The sequence below is a fragment of the Peromyscus eremicus genome, chromosome 6 (assembly GCF_949786415.1).
Source record: "Peromyscus eremicus chromosome 6, PerEre_H2_v1, whole genome shotgun sequence".
Taxonomy (NCBI): domain Eukaryota; kingdom Metazoa; phylum Chordata; class Mammalia; order Rodentia; family Cricetidae; genus Peromyscus; species Peromyscus eremicus.
This window is the reverse complement of record NC_081421.1, coordinates 113,761,942-113,777,872: the sequence shown is the minus strand read 5'-3', so window position 1 is coordinate 113,777,872 and position 15,931 is coordinate 113,761,942. Positions and strand designations below refer to the sequence as shown.

General features: G+C 40.3%; 1 protein-coding gene across 5 annotated transcripts in view; it reads left to right on the top strand.

Moving 5' to 3' along the window:
• Positions 1 to 15,931, top strand: part of Pkn2 (protein kinase N2) — a 146,786-nt gene that overhangs the window by 27,918 nt on the left and 102,937 nt on the right. For 2 of the 5 annotated variants that reach the window (XM_059266367.1, XM_059266365.1), the window contains exon 1: positions 9,786 to 9,925. The exons of 2 other annotated variants lie outside the window; for them this stretch is intronic. In XM_059266367.1, the coding sequence (XP_059122350.1) occupies positions 9,797 to 9,925 (129 nt within the window). In that variant the 5' untranslated portion in view covers positions 9,786 to 9,796. Of the gene's footprint in view, positions 1 to 9,386; positions 9,522 to 9,785; positions 9,926 to 15,931 lie in introns of those variants that run through there. One more of the 5 variants, XM_059266366.1, reaches the window with a different exon arrangement.

The following is a 15,931-nucleotide window of genomic DNA, read 5'->3' as shown; positions in this document are numbered from 1 at the left end:
AGAAAATGAACTGTGACAGTAGTAAATCGGGAGCTCTGGAAGCACTGAGATCCTGTTTTCATTCACACACAGTATTGCTAACCTAGTCATCAGATGCCGCCTTAGAGTTCAGCAGCTCTCCGACTGTGCTTTGGAGGCCTTTGAAAGATCTGCAAGGTCCAATCCACTTCCATAACAATGTGTTAGGATGCCAATTATCTTTTTCACTCTGATGGCATTTTTCAGGGTTTGTGTGAGAGAGGATAAGACCATTACTTTAAAGATTAATGGGATATAATCCTATATATTCTTGTGTTTTAAAACTTCTTTGGTTTTAACTTCCAAAATAGTAAACTTCAGAAGATGTAACTCATCAGGTCTTTGGTAGTATTTTAATACAAGAGATCTTCAATGTTTATATTATTTCCAGGTGCTAAAACAAAACACAGAATAGATGGCTTACCAAAATAGAAATTTGTTTCTCACAGTTCTGACAGCAGGAAGTTCCAGATCATCGTGCCATTATAGCTGTGTTTCAGTGAGTGCTATTTTCAAGTTGAAGAGTGCTGAATTCTTACTGTCCCCTCACATTGTATGCAGGAACACAAGAGTTCTCTTGAGTCTCTTCTACAAGGACACAAATCTCACCCACAAAAGGTTCTGTTATTGTTTGAGTCTGACATGTCCTTCCCAGGCTGACATGTTTGCACTGTTTTGGGAAGTGGAACCTTATGGACAAGAGTAGACATGGGGCTATAGCGGGAGGGCTAGTAGTTGTAGTTACCACACATTTCCAAAACAATCTTACTCCATGCTAGGAGATTCCACCTTCACAGATGAAGCCACAGCTGCTGGGAAACCAGGAGGCCAAACAAACCCTTCCTCCCTTGTTTCTTCTATTTGGTCACAATGTTGACAAAAGCAATCTAGGCTCCACTCATGTGACCTAAGCACTGTCCTAAAGCCCCACCTCCTAACATCATATGACATTAGGATTCCAGGATTTAAATGTAGTGGGGACATTCAGTTCCTGAGACTGAGGGTTATACTAAAAACTGTTCTTTGCGTATAAATTATGACTTCCAGTTGTGAGCTTTTATGGGATTTCTGAGTGTTCGAATGAGTAGGGCTCTCCATCTGTATTTGAGGCTTGTGTGTGTGTGCCTTTTCTTGGGTTCTTTCCTTTTTTGTCCTATTCCAATGTGTTAGATTTTTGTCTTATCTCATTTTTCATTATTCTTTAGAAGCCCCCCTCCTTTTTTTTCTAATGAGAGACAGTAAGGGGTAGGTCTGGAGGGGAGGTGGAAAGGAACTGGGAAGAGTAGAGGAAGGGGAAACCATAATCAGGATATATTATATGGTTAAAAAATCTCTTATCAATAAGAAGAAAAAACTGTAAAAACAAAATAAAACTTTCATTTCCCAATCCTGGTTTAAAACACTGTTTCGGCCGGGCGGTGGTGGCGCACGCCTATAATCCCAGCACTTGAGAGGCAGAGCCAGGCGATCTCTGTGAGTTCGAGGCCAGCCTGGTCTACAAAGTGAGTTCCAGGAAAGGCGCAAAGCTACACAGAGAAACCCTGTCTCGAAAACCCCCCCCCAAAACAAAACAAAACAAAAAAAACCCACTGTTTCAGGGACTTCAGACTTCAGTGACTATATATCAAGGGAGAAAGTGGCATTTTCTGATATTTCTTTCAGGAGACCTTTTATATACTTGGAATTTCCAAATAATTTTATTTGCGATAACAATTGAAATATCAGAATCTGAGAATGATCAAACTATAACAGGAAAAGGAGCGAGATTTACTTGTTTGTGGGGGTAAAAGGAGAGGTGAACGGACTCAGCATTAAGTGAAAGGCATCAGAGCCTACAGTGTGACCTTTTGTACAGTTAGTGAAGTCCTGAAATGCTGGAGATAGTGAGTCAGGGTGACTGGGCATGGACTGAGTTTCTGGCCCACAACAATGGAGGCACTCAAGAAATACAAGCAGTGTGGATGCTGTGGAAATACATGTGGGAAAGAAAAGCAGCAAGCATTTGAAAACAGCCTGCCAGAGAATCCTGAAAACTGGGTTGGAAGAAAGAGGTTCTTAACTTTAGAGGCTATGACACTGAGCATCCAAGGCAAGAATATTTCATTCTCTGGTTAGCGAGTCCCTGGCTAAGACAGTTATACATTCAGAAATGTAGAAAAAACAGTTATTTACTACTTGTAAAATATTATATTGCGCTATATAAAACATGGGTGCCTTTCTAGTGATTAAAGCCCAATAGAAGAGCTATATTATATACACTGACTCTACAGAGAGGGAATTTAAGTGCCTATAAAATGTGAAAACAAAGTACTGTGGCAAGACTCCATCAGGCCTAAGATGTAATTATTATTTATAATCTGCCCATCTGCTGGTGCCAGGATCCTTTGGGAACAAGTGTACCAGAGAGAGGAGGAGTCTTTAGAAGCAAAGGCTACACCAGCTAAACTGCTGCTGTGCTTACCTGCTCGTGTCCTATAGAAGACTGTGGTCATACTTTCACTTACGGTTATCACCTTGACAAAACGGTTAGGGCAGCATGGGAACACAAGTGCACATACAAACATATATACACATACACACATACAGATACATACACACACAAACATACATACACACAAACACATACACACAAACATACATACACACAGACATACATACATACAAAAATATATACACATACACACATACAGATACATACACACACAAACATACATACACACACATACACACATACAAAAATATATACACATACACACATACAGATACATACACACAAACATACATACACACAAAAATATATACACATACACATAAACACATACCCACAAACATACATACACATACACACAGATACATACATACACACATATATACACATACATATACACATACACACAGATACATACATACACAAACATACATACACATACACACATACAAATACACATACATATTTATACAAGAAAGATTTATTAAGGAGATACAAAGAGCCCAAAAACAAACATAAATCATAGCAATGGGACTTCCTGGGAGACTGGTAGTCACAAGAACCACGCTGCCTGCTTCTTCTCCCCTCCTGTCAACATCTCTCATCTCTGCTTCTGCTTGCATATCACTTTATTCTCCCATCTATTTTTTGTTGTGGCTTGTTTGAAACAAGGTCTCAAGAGTTCTGCCTGCCTCTGCCTCTAGAGTGCTGGGATTAAAGGCATGCACCACCTTGCCAGGCCCTCCTATCTATCAGTAAAATGGGCACTTTCTCCATTTTCACTGCCATGATCCTATAAAGAACAACTTCCAGGGTGAGGGGACTGAACTAACCTAATTTTCTTTCTTGAACTTATTTTCCTGTTGCTGATTTATTCAGATGGGAAGTTTAGTCTCCCCACTCCTATTAGGATAAAGGCCCAAATCTTGATGTGGTACTAACCAGATCAGACTCACCTGCATTTGGTCTCCTTGGTGGTGGTGTTCCTGTGTCTGAGGATGACATGCCCTGTCCCTTTGGCTGTAGATGTAACCAACCTTCTTATTAAATAAGAAACACAGAACCAATGCAAAGAAGAAAGCCAAGAGGTCAGAGCTAAGAGCTAAAACCTTACCCTTCCTCCTGCAGTGGTCCTACCTCTCCGAACCAGAGCTACCCCTGTGTTAAAGTCTTTATATAGAGTTCCTGTTCTGCCTTCTCATTGGTTTTAAACCCAACCACATGACTGCCTCGTCACGGCCTGTCTGTATAGGCCTCCAGGTTTTCCATGATTGGTATTGAGATTAAAGGCATGTGTATCCAATAATGGCTGTATCCCTGAACACACAGAGACTTACCCAGCTCTGCCTACCAAGTGCTGGGATTACAAGAGTATGCCACCACTGCCCTGCTTTCCTATGGCTTGCTAATAGCTCTGACCCCCAGGCAACTTTATTTATTAACATACAAATAACATTTTAATACAAATAAAATATCACCATATTTGGCCCTTGCTGCTCTGTTGGTCTGAGAGACTGAAGATGACAAGGAACAGAGCTATGAGGGCATGCAGCAGGAGACACACCTTGTCACAGACCACTGAGAATCTTTCAGAATATTTTGTCATCCAGCATAATGTAGCCTGTGCTGACTGAGGTACATTGTCTATGAGCTCTTGCAACTACCTCATCTCTTTGCTGCAGCTGGACTGGCCTTTTGGTAACAGCAAATGTGGTTCTATTGTCTCTTGGAGTTTGTTTTAGTATTTCTTCATGTCCACATTTACCCACGAGGGGGATCCTAGCTGAAATGCTAAGGATCCAGAAAAGGACCACTTGACCTTTGTGTAAAGTAAGCTGAGACACACACTGTGGCACAGGACTGTAATTTTAGAACTCAGGAGGTTGAGGCAAGTGGACTGCAAGTTCAAGGCCAGCTTGGTAATTTAGTAAGACTCTCTCCAGTTAAAAGTGGGCTGGTAGTGTATCTCAGTGGAATAGCACTTGTCTAGTATGGGCAAGGCCATGGGACACAAAAAATGAATAATACATAAGCCTGAATTTAACTTGTCATCATACCTGTTCAGAAAATAGCAAGTTCCATGAAGACAGAGATCAGATATGCTTTAGAATCAAAAGGCAGAAAATGCCATCCCAGTCCTAGTACTTTCTCCCTATTGTAGCATCTTCAATGGACAGATCCCAATTGTGTAGGGACCTGCATATAGTCTATCAGGGGTCTGGTCAGCTTACTGGAACATCTAAATTAAGCCCAGTCACCATGGCTCCAGGGATTTCTTCTCAGTGAGGGCGATTTTCAGTGTGGGGGATGAGGCTGAATTGATGATTGCAAACCCATCTGCCACAGTCACTAGAGTTGACTTAACTCTTCTGTGTTCTTGGGCTCAAGCTTTTCTTCGGTTATCTTCATATGGTATACAAACAAGTGGTTTCTAAAAGAAGGTTCTTTAAAAAGGAAAGATTATGACAAAAAAGTTTTTAAAAAATTGTTTGTGTATTTGTGTGTACACATAAATGTGCAGGTGCACACACGTGTGTAAAGGACAGAAACTCTTCCCTCAGCTGCCATCCTCCTTGTTTTTTGAAATAGGGTTTCTCATTCACCTGAATCTCAGTTGATTAGACTAGGCTTGGCTGGCCAACGAGTCCCAGAGATCTGCCTGTCTTCCCCCAGGCCTCCCCGACTCCACCCCAGCATTCCGGAACATAATGTGTATCACTGTACCTGGCTTTTTCACTGGGATCTGGGGGATGCAGGTTCTCATGCCTGCGGAGCAAACACCCTACTGACTGAACTATCTCCCCTGCTGGCCAGGGTACTCTCATCTTGTCTTCCTGAGTTTTAGAATTCTTACTGTTACTACCATGTACTCTCTGGACACTGGACATACAGTTCATCTGTCTGTTTCAACAGTACTGAAAAAGCACAAAGTTAATTCTACCCCAATTTCCCCTAAAAAGTCCTTTATGGAAAGGAAAGAATATCACAAAAGAGGAAGACAGAGATAACATGTTTTATATAGTCAGCTATTGAAACCACCCCCCCACCCCACACACACACATACATAGTCATGACTTACATAAATGTCATCTCTATTTATAGACCTCTAAAATATATGTGAAAAAATGTAAAAGGTGCTGTACAACTATAGATACAAACCAGGTATTTTAATGACTTTAATAGAAAATTAAGTTTCTTTCCTCTTTTTTGTTTTTTTAATATAAATTAAACTATAATGAAGTGAACTGTACTTATGATTTTCTAAGACATTTATAAGCATGGGTTAAAATACATCTGAACACAATACTTCTGAACAAAAGTGATAAGCATTTCCATTAAAAATTTTTCAAGCATGCATCAGTCTGATAAGAATGATTCACTTTCTTTTACCCCACCCCCAACCCCCAAAAAAGCTGGGTGGTAGCTTTTAGCTTAAGTTAATTTGCTTTTAAAACTATGATTCTGCAGTTTTTATGACTGCCTCCGCTTTGGGTTGTACTACTTTCCCGAGCACAACTTATCTCAGAAATCATTCCCACAACTTTAAAAACCTTGTGCATTTGTTTAGACTTACAAGTGATCTGTATGGTTAAGACTCTTATACTTATTTTAACACTGGAACTATGAAAGATCTCAAGTCTGTTTCTGTGCTAACATTCTGAGAGTGCATAATGCTCTGAGTTTCTATGAGGATTCTATTTTAAAGTACAGTATAGATTAAAACCAGCCCAAGTGGCAAATGGGACACAGGTCCTAACACTTATCTCTTTTCCTGTGTCACTTAGTAATAACACTATCTTTCTCTTAATTAGGCAAACTAGGGTTTATATTTTCAACTTATTGTAAGATTTGGGCTACATGTTTAAGTGTCTCCTAGATCTAAAATTCCATGCTGCTGAAATGTGAACATTTTCTCTTTAGATCAAAATTTTTCTAAAGAATGTTCATTTTTCTTGTTATATCTAAATTTGTTTTTCTAATGTATGTGTTTCTATTTTCTAAGCTCTTGCACAAGTTATCTATCTACCTATCTATCTATCTATCTATCTATCTATCTATCTATCTATCTATCTATCTATCTATCTATCTATTTGAGACAGGGTCTCACTCTGCAGCTTTTGCTGAGGTGTCTTAGTTAGGGTTTCTATTGCTGTGAAAAGACAGCATGACCATGGCAACTCTTATAAAGAAAACATTTAATTGGGGTGGCTCACTAAGTTTCAGAGGTTCAGTCCATTATCATCATGGCGGAATCATGGTGGCATGCAGGCAGACATGGTGCTGGAGCTAAGAGTGCTATATTTTTGACTCAGGAAGCAACAGAAAGTCAACTAAAAGTCATACTGAGGGAAGCTTGAGAAAAAGAGACCTCAAAGCCTGTCTCCACATTGACACACTTCCTCCAACAAGGCCACACCTCCTAATAGTGCCACTCCCTTTGGGGGACATTTTATTCAAACCACTCCACCTGGCATTACATGAATAATTCTTAATTTAACAGGTAACCACTTACTATGTATACACTGGATATTCTCAGATCTTTCCTGGAGTAAGGTAAGGTATACACACACACACACATTATCAACAGGAATCCAGTGCCCCTGACTGGACACTTTAAATGATGAATTTTGTTATGTATATTTTACAATAAAAATCATACTAATCATACATTAATTCCCCTTAACACTTTGTACCTACCATTTAAGATCACATTATAGGGTTTTGGACACAACGCTGCCTCCCCAAAGGACTCCCCACTCACTTGTTATGGACTCTTTCTTAATCCTACTTATAACTCCAGGGCCTAACTCTCCCTGGCTATTAGTTACTAGGGAAGGTAATTATACATCCTGGCTTTTCTAAGTGTTGGTAGTTCCTTGTTTCTTCCTTGATTAATAAGACTCTATGTTATTAGCAAGAGTTAAAATCGTTACTCACAGAAACATTACAGTAAGTATGAAGACAAAGTAATGTGTTTCATATTTACAGATTTGCTTTTCTAGAAGCAAAGGTTATTAAAAATTGATTCCAGCCCGAACAAAGTATTTCAAATTCTGCAGTATGATTAAGAAAGAACTGGATGTCGGGTGGTGTTGGCACACACCTTTAATCTCAGCACTTGGGAGGCAAGGCAGGTGGATCTCTGGGTTTGAGGCCAGCCTGGTCTACAAAATCAGTTCCAGAACCGCCAGGGCTACACAAAGAAACCCTGTCTCAAAAAAACAATAACAACAAAGAAATAAGAAAGAAGTTGGATGTATGTTTACAGATAAATACTTCATTGAAGTTATAATCAATGTCTAAAGTGAAACAGTATTCCTAAGACAAGATATGGTAAAGTAACGGTGTTTAGCCATTAAACACATTCTAAAATTAATTATGTAACTTAATATTTAAGTACTTGTTGCTTTTACCATTTTCCACCCAGGCAATTCATTAAACATATAAATAGTAAAACTTCTGAAGTACACACCGGAAAAACTTTGTCAATATATTTTTGGAGTCACCGAACTCTCCATCTTCAATGTTTGTTGAATTAAAAAATGAGACTTTCAGAGACAAATCAACACAAGCCCCGCATCAGCCCAACAGCACAGGAAACATAAAGTACTTATCAGACTAGGAGCTTCCTACCTAAAGCCTGCCCTTTAACCCCTAATCTTTACCTAAATAACCACTACCACTTTTCTCCACATAGCTTTTAACCAGCAATATATACTTAAGCTTCTGAGTCCCAAATAAAGCATATGCAGAGACTGTCCATTCCCTGATTAGACAAAACAAAAGCTACAGTTCAGCGACTGTTGATACTTGCGATACATAGTGTTACTTTTAGAAGTTCAAGCTTCCCCGAGATAGCTATGCTAAGTAGACGGTTTAGTTCTCATGTCTACCTCCCCGAGCAAAGCTGGCTTTTGTTCACGCCCGACCTTGATTCTGCCTAGCTCCTTCCATTAAACTTAGTTTTTAAAAAAAAGCTCAGTAGTCTCCCAGCCCCAACCACAGTGCAGGGTAGCGCTGCTCGAGGAAAAGGCAGCTCGGAGGGATTGCACTGCGGAGTTGTTGGAGCCCTAACCACCGCGACTTTTCTCCAAAGTGCCTTTTCCAGGCCAGCCTGGCTCGCGGGGCACCTCACTGGCGGCGACGTCGCGCGAGCCAAAGGCACGCGGATGACAGGTGGGGGAGGGAGGCGAGGGCAGCGCGGGGCAGCGCGGGGCAGCGCGGGGCAGGTCGGCGTCCCGCTGCGGCTTGGGGGGAAGGAAGGGGCCTGGGAAGGTAGGCCCGACCTGCGCAGGGCCGGAGACCAGACCTAGCGTTCGCGCAGGGCCGTTAAACGCGGCCGGAGGTGGGTGTGGCCTGCTGGCTCTTCCCGCCTCCCGGCGACGCCAGCCCAGGCCTTTCGCCTCGGAGTCACCCCGGCCCGCCCAGAGCCCAGCCCGCCCCGCGCGGCTGGCCCCGGGGTCCCCGCCAACCCCATCTTCCCTTAGACCCCGCCCAGCCGGGGGCGGCGGCCACGGCCGTCACGTGCGCCGGCGGCCGCCAAGCGAGGCGGCTTTTGCGACGCGGTGACAGCCAAATGGTGCGACAGAAGGAGCTGCCGCCGCGGCCGCTGCGCCCCGCACCGAGAGCTCTGAGGCGGCTCCCGGCGTCGCCCTGAGGGAGCGGCTGAGGGAACAGAGTCCGGCGGGCGGCGGCGGCGGCGGCGGCGGCGGGCGGGCGGCCAGGGGAGCCGCGCCGAGGGCCCTCGCTCCCCGCCGCTCTCCATGAGCCGAGGCGCCTGAGCCGCGCCTGCAGCCGGGCCGCGCCTCCATGACTCCCTAGCTGCGGCTCTCTTTCTCTCCGGTCCTCACCCCCCGCTCGCTAGCCCGCCCGCCCGCCTGCCCGGCCGGCCGGCTCCCGTCCCGCCTTCTCCCTCGGCCGCGCCGCCGGCCGCCTTCAGGTGCGGAGAAGTCCCGAGCGGAGCGCCATGGCGTCCAACCCCGACCGGGGGGAGATCCTCCTCACCGAGCTGCAGGTAAGGGCCGCGGCCCTGCGGGAGCGCCGGCTCGGGCGGGGGCTCGGGGACGCCGCGCACCGCGCCACCGGCCCGCTAGGTGCGGGCACTCGCGCGCTGACAGTCCCGAGCCGCTTCCCCACGCCCGGGACCGGTCTCCCGCGCGCTTGCGGAGGCCACCGGGCGGAGGGACCCCCCGGCCCCCGCGGGCGGGGCCGTGTGCTCGCTCGGGTCCCCTCCCGGTGTCACCGCCCCGCCCCCCCCCCCCCCCCCAACCCGCTCCCGAACTCCTTTGAATGACTCCCAGGCTGTGGGCGGTTCCCTCCCCTTCCCCTCCGACAGCACAAAGAGCGCCCCCAGAACTTGAGCCCCGGGAGGACTCGCTCCGAAGGGATGGCCTCGCTCCGCCAGCCCTCCCTCTTCAGGTGACCGAGTGTCCTTAGCGTAAGATGCGGGCCGTGTCTTTTCCTTCACTTTTTCACTCAGTCAGAGATAGGTGGTCGGTCCCTCCGATGGCTCCCCCTGCTCAGATCCGGAAGTTCAGATGCTGATGGCTCCCCCCCCCCCCCGACTTTCATTTTCCCTCCCTTTGAACACAAGAGAAAGAGTTCCAGAAGTTGTTTACAAACCAGAGAACAGTTCATTAAGTGAAAACGTTAGGCAGCACATGTCCGCAGAAGATAACAAAGTAGATCCCGTAATTAGTGTAGTTCGTGTCGAAACAATATTATTCTTTCCTATTTCCAGCTAAATATGTGATGATGTGAGCACGATTTTTGTTTTGAGATCTCTGTGGTGTAGGAGACTTCAGTTTACACACTGTTATTTTTCATTACTTTGGAATATTCAAGAGATGTTTAATCTGGATTGAAATTTTGTCTCTTCTTTAAACTGATTTTGGTTTGTTTTAATATACTCATTTTGGCTACTCAAAGATTAGAGGTGAGGACTGAAACACTTTAATTTCTTGTGGAAAAGTTGGACAGTTCATTTTTTTAACAACTGAATCTAGAGGGTTGATTCTTTATGATGACAAAATTACTCATTGCTCCTACCTGTAAATTTCTTGTTGAAATGCATTTTTCTTAGATCCCGGTGTAAGCTCAGTATGTTAGGCAATCAGATGTAAGCTTAAATGTATCGTTATTGGTATATCTTAAAGTTAGAGGCCTGAGCAGGGTACAATAATACATGGCTGCACATGTGGAGTCCTTTGGAAATGAAAAGTGGAATTTCCTGTCACTTGAAAATGTCATTATATAACGTTTTAATTACAATTAGCTTTTAGTAAGCAGCTCTTCACAGCACGCATTTGCTAAATGAATAGATTCTGTTTTTAATTTGCATGCTTCTAAAAGTAAAGTGTCCTGAAGTTTTTGGAAATAGCGTATATTGCCTAATTTTGAAGCATGAAAAGCACACTTTGATTTTGATAGCAGAAAATACCACTAAAGTAACAATATTTTTCTATCAGTGCTGTTAGAATTATAAAGTTTACGGCATCCTTATATTTTCTGGAGATTGGCATAAATGGCACTTATTTTGGCACTGTAACAGAAAACATCTTTGTGTTTATTAAATTATATTTAGGACCTTTTTGTTAATAAGGTCCATTTTGGCAGTAACAAGCAAGCAAATTAAAGAATGAAAAAAAAACTTTAAGTATGACAGTTTAAATAATGGAAACAAAATAAGAAATACCAGATAACAGTTATGTTTTACAATAATAAAGTATAACTCCCTCTGAAAAAATAATAGTTCTTATTGTTACTTTATTAATAACCTTTATGTTGTCGATATATATCTAGGACATTTGTCTTGATTTATTGTACTCTCAGTTCTAATAAAAGTTATTGCATTTAAAGTTTATCATGTTTATTAAAATATTTACATGCATATAATCAATTAAGGTACATGGTCATAAAATTCACTTCATTTATTCAAATACTTATTTCATTTGGTCATGAAACAAATGTAATTGACCCAATATTTGCCAAAAGTGTACTTAGAGTGTCATTTTTTAAAGCTTCTAAATTGTTTGAATTTATTTAGACTGAAAACTAGTTTGATATGAATTTCTTAGTGTTTATCTGCCAAACACTTTTTAAAATATTTAAATAGTAAGTAATGTAACCAACTTTAAAATGTGTTTAATGGCCAAACACTGTCACTTCACCATACCTTGTCTTAGGAATACTGTTTCACTTTAGATATTGATTATAACCTCAACAAAATATTTATTTGTGAACACACATCCAGTTTCTTTTTTAATCATACTGCAGAATTTGAAATAGTTTGCTGGAGTTGGGATTGGCTTATTAATAATTTTTGCTTCTAGATAGGCAAAACTACAAATTTGAAACCATTACTTTGTCTTCACACTTACTGTAGTGTTTCTGTGAGTAACATTTTTAACTCTTGTTAGTAACATGGAGGCTTATTAAGTAAGGATGCATTAATAGAGTGCACACTAACTTTGATGACCAGGGACTTGAAGGTGTAAGGAAGAATTTTTGTTACAGAAACAACAAAAATAGGCTGTTAAAAATTTGAACTCCATTGGCAGTTTCTAGCTTTTATATCATAATGAATATTATTAATTTCTTTCATTTGAAGCATAGCAGGAAACTTAATTTTGTGAGGCCAAAAACCCTGTGTTTTATTTCTAAAGAAACTGGGATTAATGAAAAGTATAAAGAATCTCCAAATGGCTATTGCAGTATTTTATATTTTAGAGAATCCAGAACCAAATATTGAGTATAACCAAATATTTAAATATTATTGATTATTGGTGATTCACCTCCTTCATCAAAGTTCCTTGTGAAATGTTTGCCTGGGTAAAGGAAATTTGCTCAAATGAAAAGTTATGGTAGTTAACCTTAAATTACAGATGTTAAAGTCAACTGAATATCTACCAAAACTGTATTGTAGGATCTAAATATGACAAAATGATTTTTACTTTTTAGAGTAGCAGAAATAGCATTTGTACTAGTAAAGAGTTTTATGAAAGTACAGATAGCATTTATTATTTGTTACATATCAGCCATTGTCATTAGGTATCTTGTGTACTTTAATTTGATATTCAGAAAACTCTAGTAGGGTAAGATATGTTACTTCCATTTTGTAAATTAGGAAACTAACCTCAAGAGTGTTAAGTTGTCTGGTATGGTGGCACACGTCATTAATTCCAGCACTCAGGAGGCAGAAGGCAACAGGATTGCTGTGAGTTCGAGGCCAGTCTATGTAGCAAGTTCTAGGCTAGCCGGGACTAAATAGTGAGACTTTGCCTCAAAAACAACAACCAGAAACTAACCAACCAACACACAAGAATGTTAAATAAGTTTCCCATGGTTATGCTCTTAACTCTGAATTTGAACTCTAATCTGTGTGTTTTCAATTACATCATTAAATTATCTCAGTTCTATGGATTCATAAATGTTTTGTATTCCAGTGTTGTATAAAATTTTCTAAAAATTGGTCCAAATGTTGTTAATCAGAGTTAGCTTTGTTGTAAACTTTAAGATCCTGCTAGAATCAGGAAAAACGGTGTTCATATTTCATTTGTTAGTGTATAATTTAGCTGTGCTTTATTAATTTCAAATAGGGTACACTATTCCACAAAGAGTAACAATATAAACAACCTTCTTCAGGTTTTCTTCTATTTACAATGATTGTTTCTGATGAGAGGCATCAAAGCTTGTTGAAAAAAATCTCCCAAAGATTGATTTCTCAAGTGGCTATTCATAGGTTAAATTTTAAGTTTGTGCATAACCTAGTTCTGCGTTGGCACTTAGAAGGCGCTCAGTATATTGATAAGAAGGCTCCATTTGTTACCTACAGTGAGGACTGTCCTGATCATTTTATGAGAAGTTCACTATAATTATTGGCCTATGCAATACAATTAACCCTTGTATTCTTGGGTTCTTCATCCTTGGATTCAACCAAATGTCTCTGCCCCTCAAGTGCTTGGATCTCTGAGTTTGAGGTCAACCTGATCTGCATAAAGTTCCAGGAATACAGCTACATAGAGGGACTCCATCTCAAAAAGGGGGGTGGGGTGGGGAAGGGGTAGAGAGATGGCTCAGTGGTTAGGAGCACTGGCTACTCTTCCAAAGGACCCAAATTCAATTCCTAGCACTCACATGGCAGCTCACAGCTGTCTGTAACTTCAGCTCTAGGAGATTCGACACCCTCAGACAGACATGTGGACAAAACACCAGTGCACATAAAGTAAAAATAAATAAATCATTAAAAAACCAACTGCATGTGTATTGCCCATGCACAAACACTTTTTTCGTGTCATTCCCCAAACAATATAGCATTTGCATTATATTGAAGGATGTGTGTAGATAGTCTTACAAATACAATTATTCCTTGAAGTCAATAGGGAATTCATTCCATGACACTTCTAGATCTCAGAATTCTTGGATGTGAAATGGCGTGGTATCTGCATGTAACTTACACAATCTTCCCTTTTGCCTTCAATCACCTATCAATTGTTTATAATACCCAATTCATGCATGCTAAAGTGCTGCATTATAAAGATGAATGGGTACACAAGAATTATATAGTATTGGTAGTAGAGTATATCCATTTAAAAGATTTGCAATGACTACCTTGCCTAATTAGTTAATGGTTTAAAGCCTGGGCACACAGGCATTTTAATTTATTGGAAAGTAGTTATGACAGACTTTGGAATTTATTTTTGGTTGTAGAAGATTTGCCACCTAATGTGCTAAGTAGCATGTATTTTTATACCTTAGTCTGTTTTCCCTTCCCTGGAGCTTTCATTGAACAAATTACATACACTTTTTTTTTCTTTTATTAAATCTCAGGCATACTGTACTGAATCATTATTTGTCATAGTAAGTACTCACGGACCACCACTTTTCCTCCTCCAAATATCTACACATTGTTTTCTTCTGTCTCTTCACCCCCATCTTTGCCTCCTTATCAACCCAGATATCATCACTATGAATAATGTGGTTATTCTCTTCCTCATTTGTAATTTTATAGAATGTACAATCCTAAAAGATATGTCTTTTACCTTAGTTTTTATATAATTGACTAGTGTATAATCTTTTAAACTTGGTTTTCCACCTACTCTAGATAAATTTATCCATATTATTGTATGTTGCTGTAGTGTAACAGCATTAAGTGTAATTTTATTGAGTGGATATCTCCCATTGTTTGATATTTGAATAGTTAATTCTTGTTGGTAATTTATTTTCTTGCTTTTCGTAATTGTGAATAAAGATGCTGTAGACAGTCTGTGTGTGTTCTTGTGTATGTGTATGAAAGAGCTGAAAGTATATGTGGAGGCTCACTTGCTGCTTTATAGAGTAGGTTAATGCTCTTAGCTTTTAGCATTAAGAGGTGATAACTGAACTTCCAGTGGGGTATATGAATTTATAATCATGCCAACACATATATAAGAGAATAAAGGTTCTTTTGTTATCTGTCTTTTGAACACTTTATATTGTCGTTTTAACTTTTATTACAAATCAAAAGGCCATAATACATTGTCTCTTGATCTTGATGATATTTCCTGATTATTGTGATATAGAATATTTCTCTTTTAAAAAATTTATCTTTATTATTTTGAATTATGTATAGTTGTGTGTATTTGATATGGGTATTTGCATTTGAGTGCAGATGCCCACAGAGGCCAGAAAGAAGGATTTTGGATTCCCTGGAGCTGAAGTTACAGATGGTTGTGAGCTTCTTGACTTGGATGCTGGGAACCAAACTTGTGTCCTCTGGAAGAGCAGCAAGTGCTCTTAACTACTGAGCCATCTCTCCAGCCGCCCTGGAAAATTTTTTTGTTTTTTGACCTTTTATGTTTTTTCTTCAGTTGAATCCCTTTTCTTCTCTCTTGCCCATTTTTCATGTTTGTTTGTTTTGATTTGTAAGAATTCTATATATTTTTTATTCTAAGTCTGTATATTGTATCTTTCAGTTTCTAAATTGTTACTTTCAGTTCAGAGGGTTGTTTAGGAGGAACAGCTTGAAATGTTTTACCATTTTGGGAAACATTGAGACTCATGATCTACAAGCTTGCAGTTATTATTTGTTGCAGATTGGGCATAAAAATAATAAAAGTATAATTTATATCTGTGGATTTGTAAGCTTTCCAAATGAAAAGCCCCAGGCACTTGTATAAAATACTGTACATCCCACACATGCTAGGTACTTAAATGTTAGTTAACTTAGAGTAAATGTAGAAATAATGAAAATTATTTATGTGAATAGTTGATAAAACTGCTTGTTTTTCCATTCCATTTCTTTTTAATTATGCAATACTATTATTTGTTACCATTAACATTTAATTCTTATGTTTAGTAGACAGTATGTGTATGATTTTTCAGTCAGTTATTAATGTATTCACACAGCTTGTCAATTTATTTCTGGAGTTGGTCAGGTTTAATATT